Source organism: Podarcis pityusensis (assembly GCF_964106645.2).
Source record: "Podarcis pityusensis genome assembly, chromosome: 14".
NCBI classification, from domain to species: Eukaryota; Metazoa; Chordata; class Lepidosauria; order Squamata; family Lacertidae; genus Podarcis; species Podarcis pityusensis.
Window position 1 is genome coordinate 15,660,213 of NC_138039.1, and position 13,620 is coordinate 15,673,832.

Sequence of the window (13,620 nt, forward strand, 5' to 3'; positions counted from 1 at the left end):
ATCTCTGGATTATTTGTGGGGCATAGGAGTTCATTCATTTTTTTTTTCTTTTCAAAGTATACTCCGGCCCCCCACAAGGTCTGAGGGACAGTGGAGTGGCCCCCTGCTGCAAAAGTTTGCTGAGCCCTGTACTAAAAGTACCCAGCATAAAATCAATAAAGCTGAAAAAATGAGAGCACAACATCATCAAGATTAAAAGCATAGATTTTAAAATGGAGGTGCCCAGTAAACGTAAATAGCTTAGAAGGCCTTGGTAAACAGAAAGGATCTTTTTCACACAGGTGGTACCAGGCCAGTTTCCCTAGGAAAGCTGAGCCTCAACCAGGGTGCCACTTTGGAAAAGGCCCTCTCTCCCTGGTGTTTACCCATCAGTGACCTCGCTGGGACATGTGTACCCCAATAGACGTCCTATTATGCTGGGTGCCGAAACTGGGGGCTGCCAAGCCCCCACCAAACCACGAAAGAACCTGGAGCTGATTTTGGCGCATGCAATGGGATCAATCAGTCAGGATATGTTCATAAATACCATGTTCTCGCTAATTAAAACATAGAAAGGAGAAAACTTCACTGTTTATGAGTGCTCAGTTGGGCTGCGTGCTGTACCAAATCTATTAAGAGTAGGTGAGATTAGTCTGCAGAATGTAATATTTTTCTCGTACGAGATCTGTAGAAGTAGGATTTTTGACTAAGGGTGAAGGGGGCGGGGCAGGAAAGAGAAGAGAGATTTGTGTTTAAAACATGCTCCTTAGTATTAGTCAGCTTGTCATTTTTTGACAGGGAAATTTCCATAATTTTCAAGATGTTCATATACAATATTCCAGAGGGCTTTCATTTTAAAGCAAAATAAAATAAAAAATATATGAATGTCTTCAAGTTTTAATGAGCCTGCTCTCTATAGCTCATGCTGCATCTGACATATTGATTCTGTGAAAAACAAAAACTTGCTGATTCCTTCTCAAATCTCAGTGGGGCTTCTTTACCCTTTTATGCCAGGAGCAATCTTTACTTGAAAACAAAAGATAGGCATGTCAGCTTCCAACTAAATATCATGTTTCTGATATTCTTTGTAGCACCATCTGTCCTTTATGCAGAATCTGGTACATACAGATTATGAAGAATCTAATACATACATACCCTCCTGATACATACTGTATGGACCACGCATAGCGCAGCATATTCAGGGCATTATTTAATCTTTTAGTTAGTCAATTTCTGTACCACTTAATATAGAAACTTTTCTCTAAGCAGTATACAGCAAACAACAACAACGAATGTTACAAAAATAGGCAATAGAAGCATTGATACAGAAATTGCTATTAAATACAGTGGTACCTCGGGTTACATACGCTTCAGGTTACATACGCTTCAGGTTACAGACTCCGCTAACCCAGAAATAATGGTTCAGGTTAAGAACTTTGCTTCAGGATAAGAACTGAAATCGTGCTCTGGCGGCGCAGCGGCAGCAGGAGGCTCCATTAGCTAAAGTGGTGCTTCAGGTTAAGAACATTTTCAGGTTAAGTACGGACCTCCGGAACGAATTAAGTACTTAACCCGAGGTACCACTGTACTGATAAATTCTGAAACCCTTCTCCACTCAACACACCTCAGACTCCTGTCTCCCACCCAGGACTCCTTCCATCAAGCTTGGCTCTCTACCCAGACCTAAGCAAACTCACAGATCATCCCTCAAAATCTCACCACAAGAGGGTTCCTGGAACCTGCTGACATCAGTCTAGTCTCTCCCTCTAGACTTGCTTTTACAGGCAAGGGCCAAGGTTGCTGGAGCTTCCTTGGTCTTCCCTCAGCTGTGTCCCATTCAACACTCCAATCAGCTGCACCGCATATGACCAGTTCTAGGATATAGCAGGTTTAGTATCTAAAAAGCTATAGACCTTTGGAACTTCATTAACTACAAACACCAAAATTGGGGATCCCGTCCAAACCGGTGCCAAAGTTTTGTAATAGTTTTGTAGCGCACACCCTGCATTTTGCGCCCCCACCCCACAAACTGAGTAATTGATACACTGGGGGTCGTAGGTATCGCCCCAAACTCCAACATGGTCTGATTAACTCCAAACTGGTGCCAAAGTTCTGCCATCATTCTACAGTGGAAGCACCATGTTTTGTGGCTCCTCTAAAACTGAGTAATTGAGACTCAAAGTGTGAGTCATCGGCATCACCAGCACTCTCTGATTTACTCCAAAGCGGTAGCAAAGTTTTGCAGTAGTTTTGCAACCTTTTTGTAGTGAAAACTGCACATTTTTCAGCACCCACAAAAGTGGGTTACTGTCTTGCTCAGTGTAGGGCCATACTAGCGTCTACCCTTCTTCCCCTTTGTTTTTCAATGATGGGAGTTGTAGCACACCAATAATGGGAGGGTCACAGGTTCCCCCTTCCCTGCCCTCGGAGCCAGGAGGGGAAGCAATCATTGCCTGATCTCAGTTTCCCTTTTTTTTTTGCTGCCTCCTGCATGGACTATGCAAAATTTATTTCAGGCAGGCCTGGAAAAGATAGACAGAAGCCATTAGAATTGGGGAGGGAAGTCCATTTTACTTCTATCCTTCATTGTCACAGCTCAATGGAGGGCATCTCTCTTGTGTTTCCTGTTCATGTGAAAACTATGGCTTCTTGATGTAAACAAAAAAACAGGTACCCATCAATTAGAGGGGGGGAAATGCAATCAAACACAACCAACTAGCTGCTCATGTTTCTAATGGGAGAGCAAATGTGTTGCTTTGCTTCTGTACTCTCCAGTGCAACTCCAAATCTCTGCACAGTCTAAGCGAATTATGTCTGTGTTAACACCCCCTTCCCTTTCCATCTTAAAATTATTACAGTTTGCAGATTTAAGATTATTACAGAGATGGAGTCCAGCAACATCTGGAGGGCCTCAGATTCCCATTCCCCGCTGTGTTTGTTGTTGTTTGTTTGTTTAAACCACTTCTTGTAAAATATTAATATCTCGATATTGCAATAAAATCTAATTAAAATGCCCTTCCTTTATAGACAGCATGTAAATGGTTTTTGGTTTTTTTTGCTCTCCAAAGGCTAGATTTCTGGAACAGGAAGATTAGCATTGCAAAACAGTGTGGGGTGCTTTAGAATCGGGTGGGATTTTTAAAAAATAATAATACCACAAGCAAACATTTTACCTATCCATTACAGCAATATGTAAATTACATTTGAAATCAGGATGCAAACTCCTTCTCCTCTTCATTGTAAGCTGAAACCTAAGCTGTTCCAAAAGTGTGAAAAAAAAAATACGCCAGGAGCAATTTAATATCTATATGAAGCCATTGGGAATGGTTATTAGGAGTTTCGGAGCAAGGTGTCATCAGAATGCTGATGATACACAACTCTACCTCTCTATAACATCTGAATCAGGAGAGACGCTGAAGATTCTGGATTGGTGTCTGAACACAGTGGTGGGTTGGATTAGGCTGGCCTGAGGTGCATATTTTCAGGACCTTCATTTTTTTGTGACTGCATTTTTTGTAAGTTTTTAAAGCTGCTTTTAATATTGTATTTAAAATTGTGGTAACCCACCCTGGGATCTTAGGGTGGAGTGGATAAAAATACTAAAAGTAGTAATACAGTGGTACCTCGGGTTACATACGCTTCAGGTTACAGACTCCGCTAACCTAGAAATAGTGCTTCAAATTAAGAACTTTGTTTCAGGATAAGAACAGAAATCGGGCTCCGGCGGCGCGGCGGCAGTGGGAGGCCCCATTCGCTAAAGTGGTGCTTCAGGTTAAGAACAGTTTCAGGTTAAGTACGGAACTCTGGAACGAATTAAATACTTAACCCGAGGTACCATTGTAATACATACCCAATGGTGTAGAGAGTGTTAGGTGAGGGGTAGTGCCTCTAGTGGGGAACATATCATGCTCCTTTTGGGGTTGTTTACCCACCTTTGGTCCCCACCCTGCACTCAGCTTTCACCTGCGGCTCCCAGAAGCTGTCAGCAGCAGCCGCATGCCAGGAAACGGCTTTGATTGGCCGGCTAAACCAGGTGAGAGTAGTCGATGGGTCTCAAACCCTTGGTGAGTTAGGGACTCCCTCTGCATGTGAAGACAGGCTATAGCAAATTGAGAGAATGAGACCATTAGTTGATCCAGGGATCAATAAAACGCTTTCTGCACCTGCTGTAGAGAGAGGGGTGAGGAGCAGATGGGACTTGTCAACCTGGGAAGGCATCCCATCTAGGAGAAGGAAAACTCTGGTCCTAAACCTCTGCTGCCTTGCGGGATATCTGTCACGATCCAGTTTACGGGTGATCAAAGTCCCGGCTGAGGATGTCGGGACCGGGGGCAAGACGGTGGGTTGGGAGCAGGAACGTGAGTCCGGAAGCCAGGAGTCAGGAAGCCAGGGGTCTGAGGGTCAGAGAAACCAGGAGTCAAGGAGCCAAGGGTCCGAGGATCAGGAAGCAAGGAGTCAAGAAGCCAAACGCAGCAAGGCAGGAAGCGTGTTGCTGTGGCAAAGATCCAAAGGGAAATGCTGAGCTTATATCCCTTCCCGGCTCTTGCCACCAGGTGCTGTGAGTTACCAATCGGCCTCACCTGTGCGGCCGCGCCTTGCTTCTCCAGAACAAACTTAGGAAAGCCCCAGTCCTGCGAAGCCCTACCAGTCACAGGGCCTGGCTCCTGCACGCACTCCTGACAATATCTTTGGGGGAAGAAAAGGCTAAGGAGTAAACCCTATACAAATCTGGAGTGGAGTCCCTTAGACGATTGGATGGCACCTTGTACACCTCCTTCTGCAGCCAAGCTGGTGCCAAACATATTGCTCTGCTTTTCTTTGGACCACATCAGCGAGGCCGAGAGGGTGGTCTTGTCGTCTGGGCATCCTGGGACCTCCATATACACTGTTCAGGCTTGCACCCTGGGAAGGTCACTTGGGTGCTGCTAACACACCGACAACAACACAAGAGGCATAAGCTATGATTCTCCAGCGGTTAGACTTCACCGCCCATTATCTCTCAAGACAGATAGATGCCAACAATACAAACAGCTTCCTATAACGTTAGCTGCCAGCACCACTGTTTCCCCAACACCCTGAGGTTCTTGGTTTGGGAAGTGGTAGCACTATGGAGCCAACAGCCCTCCAAACACTGTTGGACCTTTCACCAGCCCCATCCCACACGGCGAGTGGTCAGGAATGATGAGAGCTGTAACCCAACTGTATCTGGAGGGCCAAAGGTTCCTCATCCCCATCTCAAAACCCCATGAAGACAGATGGGTTGCTCTAGGCATTTTCAAACTTGTTTGCCCAAGGAATGCCTCATTTTCTTCAACCCACGGGAACCTGTTTTCCTATATTCGCTTGAGGGCCCCGTGAGCCCGATTCGGCTCACGCAGAAACTCTCCAGTCCTGTCTGGACTTTGCCACGCAAGAGGCTCTTCTGTTCCATATAAGTTGCAATTTGCTGTTCGATTCTAAAGTGTGATTGATTCACCTGCTTTCGTCTCATGAGTCACAATCACGTTCATGCTGCCTCCGCTTGCCAGAGTAGTCACAGAAAGAACAGCACTGATTCTTGGCCTTCCACTCTCCCAGAGCTCTTGTCGGGTTTGGAGCCGTAGCCAAAAGTTCCTGGGGCAGTGGATAATGAGAGAGACTTGTTTGCCTGTGTTTATCATATTTAGCCGAGATGATGCCAAGATTCCCCTGTTGGGGGCATGTCTGACTAACAATGAGATTCAGAATCCCAAATGCTCTGAAACGACTCGGGATTACAAACGCGGTTGTTAAATTTGTTATGCTGAATAGGCTTGAGCACCACGACCACGATAATGCATACGGCTGCGATGTCTAGCATAATGATTTGCCCAGCGCCATAACACTTTGTCAGAGCATCCACAGCCCTTAAATAAATATTGCTCCCATTTGCACAGCTGCATTCTGAAGGAACATTGCCAGTAACTTTCTCTAACATTCTTTTTTTATTATTATTGTTTCGCTCCCCCCCCACAGCAGTTGGTTTGTAACAAAAGTGCTCTGAAGGTGAATATAATAGATTTTAATGACACAAATTAAGCAATTTGAAGTGGCATCTATACTTTTAAAAACAAGCAAACAAAGAACAGCAAAAAGTCTTTGCTTTTTTTTAAAAAAAAAATTCACTTAGTAGAACATAAGCTTTCAGTGTGATGCAGCAGCAAAAAAAGCTTAAGGCAATTCTAGGTAGCGTCAACAGAAGTATAGTGTCCAGATCCAGATAAGTAATAATACTTCTATTCCGCCTTGGTCAGATCACACTTGGAGTACTGGGTCCACTTTTTGGCACCACAATTTAAGAAGGATATTGATAAGCTGGAACGTGTGCAGAGGAAGGCAACAAAAATGCTCAGTTGTCTTGAAACTAAGCCTTTTGAGGAACAGTTGAGGGAGCTGGGTATGTTTAGCCTGAGTAAGAGGAGATATGATAGCCATCTTCAAATACCTAAAGAGCTGTCACTTGGAAGATGGAGAAAGTTTGTTTTCTCCCAGTGGATTCAAGTAACAAGGCGATTCCAACTAAACATCAGGAAGAAGTTTCTGATGGTAAGAGTTGTTTGATAGTGGCCTGGACTCCCTCGGAAGGTGGTGGACTCAATGGACTTCATTGGAGGTTTCAAAGTAGAAGTTGAATGATCATCTGTCGTGGATGCTTTAGTTGAGATTTAGTTGCATTGCAGAGGGTTGGGCTAGATGACCCTTGGGATCCCTTCCAACTCTACAATTCCATAACCCCATGATTCTTTAAATATAGATTATTTGTTATGCAGTCATAGACTTGAACAAAATAAAGCCAACAATATCGTAACATACAAAATATTTCAAAGTAGGCTGCAATATATAGTGGTACCTTGGGTTACAGATGCTTCAGGTTACAGACGCTTCAGGTTACAGACTCCTCTAACCCAGAAATAGTACCTCGGGTTAAGAACTTTGCTTCAGGATGAGAACAGAAATCGCGTGGCGGCAACAGGAGGCCCCATTAGCTAAAGTGGTACCTCAAGTTAAGAACAGTTTCAGGTTAAGAATGGACCTCCAGAATGAATTAAATTCTTAACCCGAGGTACCACTATATAAAGTATCAGGAATATCTAAAACATGTCTCAAATAAGATATACAACACAGCACCTTAAAATGGGAAAGTTAAGAGTGAGTCGGGGGGGGGGGATACCATAACCACATTAGAAATCACAATGCAGGAGAACAGCAGCCAGACAGGATAGGCTTCTTCAGGCAAGATTTGTGCAGCCAGAAAGAGAAATCTAGCAACAGTCTCAGTTATAAAATTTCTTGAATCTGCCAAAGCGTAGGCCAGATACCATTTGGAAGTCCTGCCTTGGAAACGTTGAAAGAATTGGATTCACCAGTCTGAATTGGTCATTTTTATAGAAACTACAGGCAAAAAGCACATCAGCCAAATATTCTATCACCTCCTCTCCACAGGGACAGAGCCATATATAGAGATAGAGATAGAGATGGAGATATAGATATAGTATTGCTAAATCGTAAGTATATTTTTAAACTTTAAAAATATTTTAATATATTTTTTTGCCAGCTTATTAAACAGCACTTGACGGGGGGGGGGGGTGAGGGGGGGAAATGTCTCCATCTTTCAACATGGGTGTGGGTGGATTCTGGCACCAGTGCAGGCAGCTAAGGAGCTCCACCATCTGCTTCCAAGACACAATGGGAAGGCCCAGTTTTCATAGCTGCTGCTACAGCCGTATGCTTGTTCTGGTGAATTCTCCAAGCCTTCAGGGCAGCCTTGATTCCAGGAGCTGCTGGAAGAAGCATTTAAAAAAAGAAAGAATGGATTGCTGCAGGGCATCTAAACTTATGTTTGGTAATGCTACTGAATGTCACGGGTGGGGTGTGTTTTCCTTCCTTCTCATGCTGGCAGGAGACTGTGAACACTGCAGGGGAAGTGCTTGAGCTGCCAAGTGTGAGATTTTTTTGTTGCGTCTCCTGCTCTTCTCCCAATTCCTTATCGCACCCCATCTTTTGAAAGGAGAAAAAGCATGGTCTTGGGAATTTGCAAAGCATGGAGCAGAGGGCTATCAATGGCTACTAGCCATTTGTCCCTTTTGAACTTGTTGCATAGCCAAAGTTGAGAACTTTATTATCATTGGTGCTGTGGGTTAAACCACAGAGCCTAGAACGTGCCGATCAGAAGGTCGGTGGTTCGAATCCCCGCGACGGGATGAGCTCCTGTTGCTCGGTCCCTGCTCCTGCCAACCTAGCAGTTCTAAAGTACACCAGTGCAAGTAGATAAATAGGTACCGCTCCGGCAGGAAGGTAAATGGCATTTCCGTGCGCTGCTCTGGTTCGCCAGAAGCAGCTTAGTCATGCTGGCCACATGACCTGGAAGCTGTACACCAGCTCCCTTGGCCAATAAAGCAAGATGAGCGCCGCAACCCCAGAGTCGTCTGCAACTGGACCTAACAGTCAGGGGTCCCTTTACCTTTACCTTTGCTCCCCATCAGCTGTCCCTCATGAGACACTCTGCCTCCAAACCTGAACATAAGATACTGCCAACAATGAAAACAAGTACAGCACTTCTAGCAACAACACATCATCATAAGATGCACTTAGAATCGTATAACTGTAGAGTTGGAAGGGACAACCAGAGTCATCCACTCCACCCCCCTGCAATGCACAGATGTGGGGCTTGAACCCACAATCCTGAGATAAAGTGTCTTGTGCTCTGCCAGCTGAGCTATCCCAGCAGGATACTTGAGTATATTACTGTTAGAAGGCAAGCCTGCTGCGTCAGGCTAAAGGTCCATCTAGTCCAGCATCCTGTTCTTCCAGTGGCTAACCGATGCCTCTGGGCAGCAGCGGAGGAAGCCGCTCAGGTGCCTGGGGCAGGGCACCCAGGGGTGGGGCGAGCACACCAGTGCAAGTAGATAAATAGGTACCGCTCCGGCGGGAAGGTAAACGGCGTTTCCGTGCGCTGCTCTGGTTTGCCAGAAGCGGCTTAGTCATGCTGGCCACATGACCCTGAAGATGTACGCCGGCTCCCTCGGCCAATAAAGCGAGATGAGAGCTGCAACCCCAGAGTCGGCCATGACTGGACCTAATGGTCAGGGGTCCCTTTACCTTTATACAGTATAGCAATTGTTTCCAGGGCTTACGGTAAAGTTGCGAGTGCCACCTTAGAGAGCTCCGATTCTGCTCATCCCCCTCCTTCTGTGCTGCTTTCTGGATTTCTTTATTAAAAATTATATTTAGTTAAATTTCAACATTTTTTAACATATACAATCAACACACAATTACATTTTCTCTCTCATTTTTATTGACTTCCCACCCCATTTTCCATGGAGTTGTTGTTTCTCCCCTTCTGCACCCTGTCTTCTGTCTGTTAAATGTTAAATCATAACCACAATATTATAATCTAATTACCTCTGTTGCTCATAGCTCAAATCCTGCTTGTGAGTTCAGCATACTATAACATTTCTTTAAGTAGTCCCCCCCAAAGCATCCATTCTTGCCTAAAACCCTCGTCATTAGATTCCCTTAATTTTTTCCTGTTAGCTTTGCCAGTTCTGCATAATCCATTTTCTTGCCCATCCATTCTTCTCTGGTGCTTTCTGGATTTCGTAGGGAGTCCTTTGGAGTTGGAGAGGGTCTGGCTGGTTGTCTAGTGTCTAACCTTCTGCTTGATGCAGGAAAGCTGGAGCTCTAACATTTCTGACAGATGACTGAGGCCTGGCTTGAAGACTTTCGGTGAGGGAGACCCCACACATTCCTCTAGATAATTGGTTAGGAACCTAGGATGCTGAGTCAGACTATTGGTCCACTTAGCACAGGGGTAGAGAATGTTTGGCCCTCCAGATTTTGGTGAATACAACTCACATCAGCCCCAGCAATGGGCAATGGCCATGGATGATAAAGTCATGGAGTCATATACAGTGGTACCTCGGGTTACAGACGCTTCAGGTTACAGACTCCGCTAACCCAGAAATAGTACCTCGGTTAAGAACCTTGCTTCAGGATGAGAACAGAAATCGTGCAGCGGCAGTGCAGAGGCAGCCGGAGGCCCCATTAGCTAAAGTGGTGCTTCAGGTTAAGAACAGTTTCAGGTTGATAAAATCGTGATATGGAATTATGAAAACATCGATGAGAGATGAGAGGCAGGACTGAGATTTGGAAATGCTTTGGAATTCATACCGTGGGAAGTCGCAAAATTAAGATTATAATTTGGAAGACAATTGGATTTTTTCCCCATTCCCCCCCCCCCCCCCGGTTTGTGATTTGATATGTTAATTGGATGTTTTTTGTTGGAAAATTAATAAATGCTCTAACAAAAATGAAAACAAAGAACAGTTTCAGGTTAAGAACAGACCTCCAGAACGAATTAAGTTCTTAACCCGAGGTACCACTGTAATTGTAGATTTGGAAGGGAGCCGGAGGATAATCTTTTCCAACCCTCTGCAACACAGGAATGTGCAGCTGCCCCATACAGGGATCAAACCTGGGTGTTTATCAGCACCACGCTCTAACCAACTGATGTGGGTTGTACTTCACCAGCATCTGGAGGGGCAAAGATTCCCCACACCTGATCTAGCTCAGTATTGTATACGCCGGCTGTCAAGGTGTTTCAAGCAGAGGACATGCAAACTATGGGGAGGAAATGTGCTTTTATTTATTTAAGACATTTCTATGCAAGTCGGTTTCCAGGGTGATGTGCAATGTATGCAGATCACAATAGAGCAAAACAGATGTATTGATAATTTAAAAAGAGGTGGCAGCTATTCAGCTCTGAGGTTCTGATTGCTGGACTTTTCGGTGGTAGTCTAGGGCACTTCAATCCGCTAGGCGAAGGGAATGTGTGTTTGCCTTCTCCGCTGCCTCTGCAGAGTTTACGCGGCATCAGCTTGACAGCTTTCATTTGTAGCAAATCATAGAGTGCAGAATGTATTTGGAAATGAATCCACAGAGCTTGTCCCCCAAATTTATTCAAGCCACTGCTGTGCTAGAGTCCAAAAATAAATAAGACTGAAACAAGTTGTTTTACCTTTATTTTGTGCAATTGTTTTCCCCCGGGGTATGTCCTTTATTCCGAGTTTGAAATGCCTTGATGACAGGGTCTATAAGAGAATATCAGGATCTTAGTGGCGTTCCATAGAACAGGCGTGCCATATTGCTGCTTTGTAAGATTGCGGGGTATTATGAAATCCCAACTTGATATTAAATCTTGCCTATAAAGCTGAAATCGGCTTAGCTTTCCAATGGCATGGCTCTTAAATGAGATTAGCATCTAAATAAGAGCAATAAGGCATTGCTCAGCGGAGTTAATTGCTGAGAATTGTTCAGCAATCCTTGCAAATAGATAAATCATGGGTATTTATGAATCTATTACCAGGAAGCAAATTCCACCAGTACTCCTTTGTAATGCAAAGCTACCTTTATCGAGGCTCATGAGGTGGAATAATTTAGCGCTTTACAGTATTTGAAGTGAGCGCTGCATAGAGTCAGCTGCATAGAGGGTCTTATCAGAGTTTACAGTTGCCGTTTAGGCGAGAAATACTCTCTGAGCATCCTCTTAGGCAAAAATAAATAAATAAAAGCCAGGCCACGCTGACATTTTCTGAATTTACAACTATTGGCGCAAAACTGAGACAGTGGAAGGCAGGTTTTGTTTAGAAATATATCTGGAGTATTGATGGTGGCTTTTCATTCCTCTGGAGAGAGATAAGAAATAAATAACAGCAGGATTGTTACAGCTGGAGCTCCCAGCTACAGAGCTTTGGTTTTAAGTGTTGCATAGAAAGCAGAATTTTTCCAGGGTGATCTTTCATCCCATCCAAGGTTTTCCTTTCCGTGGAACTCCTGAAATTATAGCAGCCCTTGCAGGCTCTGCAGCTGACAACTTTGCTGAGAGCAATAGTTTGAGGTCAGGACCAGCAGAATCTGGCCATGGTAGTTCCAAGGGTGGAACTGGAACAACAGGGGAATGTTATAAATATAACAACTGTTTGTTTTCTTCTCTGGATGACGCTTTGCTCGCAGCACACATTGATACTTTAGGGGGAGTATGTTACCATAAAGCACCAATGCTGCAGCAAGCAAAGGCTCTAGCAGCTCAGCCAGCTGCTTGTGGCTGGAAAGCCAGACAGGATGTTTGTGACTGTTGCCATGGGAACAAAGGGGCAGTCCATTCTGTACTGAGCACCGGATGTTAGCTCAGTGTGTGTGTGTGTCATATGCCCCGTACTGGATGTACTTGGGAGGAGTTTCTTCTTGCTGTTGTTGAGTGCAGACATGATTCTCTGTACTGATGTAAGAGGCAGAAATAAATGATGTAAATAGCTTTCTGTCTGCTTCTTTCCCCTCCCTGGGGACACCAAAGGGGAGAGAGGAAGAACGGTGTGTTCCTCTCATACATCTGAGAAGAATCGCCGGACCTCGCCTGCTTATCAGCAGAGGTTGGGAGACGCGGGGAGGTCGACAGGAATATCTGCCGGTGCCTGCTTGTGGCACATTCCTCTGACCCAGGCAGAATTCCAACAGGCAACAGGATTGCTCCCTCTAAGAATGAACTAAAACTGCCTTGTGGGGGAAAAAGGAGATGGGGAAGGAAGGAAGGAAGGAAGGAAGGAAGGAAGGAACGCAGGCAGGCCGGCAAAGGATCTATCTGCCCCTTTCCCCTCACAGGGCCCATGTTTCATTTGTTCATGTAGTTGTTTCAGTATTTTAAAACTGTAAAACTTGGCAGAAAGGCGGTGTGTAAATGCAATCCAACCATCAGTAATAACAATCTCAGTGCCTCCATGCAGACAAGACTGGAGCCCAGTGGGAGCTGACGGTGAAGAACGTACCAGTATGTGTGGCTTGGGTGAATTCCAGTGTATACAAAAGTACAAAAAAGTTTTTACGAAGAAGGGGCAGCCCTCCTCTCCCCAGACCAGCTCCCGAGGGACCAAACATGCCCATCAAATCCAGCACCCTGTTCTCACAGTGGCCAACCAGTTGTCTAATGGAAACTACAACTGGGAAGGGTTTATAATAGTATAATCAGGGCTTTTTTTTCCAGCCGGAACTCACCAAAACTCAGTTCTGGCACCTCTCAGGTAGGTGCCATTGCCATTATAGCAAGGGAGGCTTTCATAGTGAGTTCCAGCACCTCTTTTTCTAGAAAAATAGCACTTGTGTATAACATTATACATCCCCTCAAACCCCAAATTGCTTTTGTGGTTGTCCTGGTTGTCTTAAAAGCACCTGCAGTCTCCACTTCCCTGCTTTGGTAGTAATGGGGGCAAGATTTTTTTAAAGGACACAGGCTGTCTCTCTGTAGCAAATGTAACCTTGCCACCCCCACCCCCCCTCCGGCTGCCAGCAGCAGCAACAGCAGCCTAGGAACAGGTTAACGTTTCTCTCAAAAGTAGAACATGTAAACCACTTGAAGTTTGGGGTCCTTCCTGCAGTGATCTGGTTTCCCTGGCAACGAGCAGCGGCCATGCTCTCCTCCTCTGTCTTCTCTGTTTTAAAATGGAATGCTTCTGACATGCTGCTGGTCTGCTATGGTAACAGGTGGCCCTTGAAATCTATTAGCGAGGAATGGGCTCCCTAGCCAATAATGGGGTGGGGGGCAGGTGTTCATTTCCAATGACAAAAGGGAGA

The 13,620-nt window shown here is 45.0% G+C and overlaps 1 protein-coding gene across 5 annotated transcripts in view; it reads left to right on the forward strand.

Annotated features, from left to right (window-relative positions):
* Positions 1-13,620, forward strand: part of SNX29 (sorting nexin 29) — a 225,936-nt gene that overhangs the window by 175,555 nt on the left and 36,761 nt on the right. For 2 of the 5 annotated variants that reach the window (XM_080981818.1, XM_080981823.1), the window contains one exon: positions 58-2,994. The exons of the other annotated variants lie outside the window; for them this stretch is intronic. In XM_080981818.1, the coding sequence (XP_080837944.1) occupies positions 58-196 (139 nt within the window). In that variant the 3' untranslated portion in view covers positions 197-2,994. Of the gene's footprint in view, positions 1-57; positions 2,995-13,620 lie in introns of those variants that run through there. 5 annotated transcript variants of the gene reach the window in all.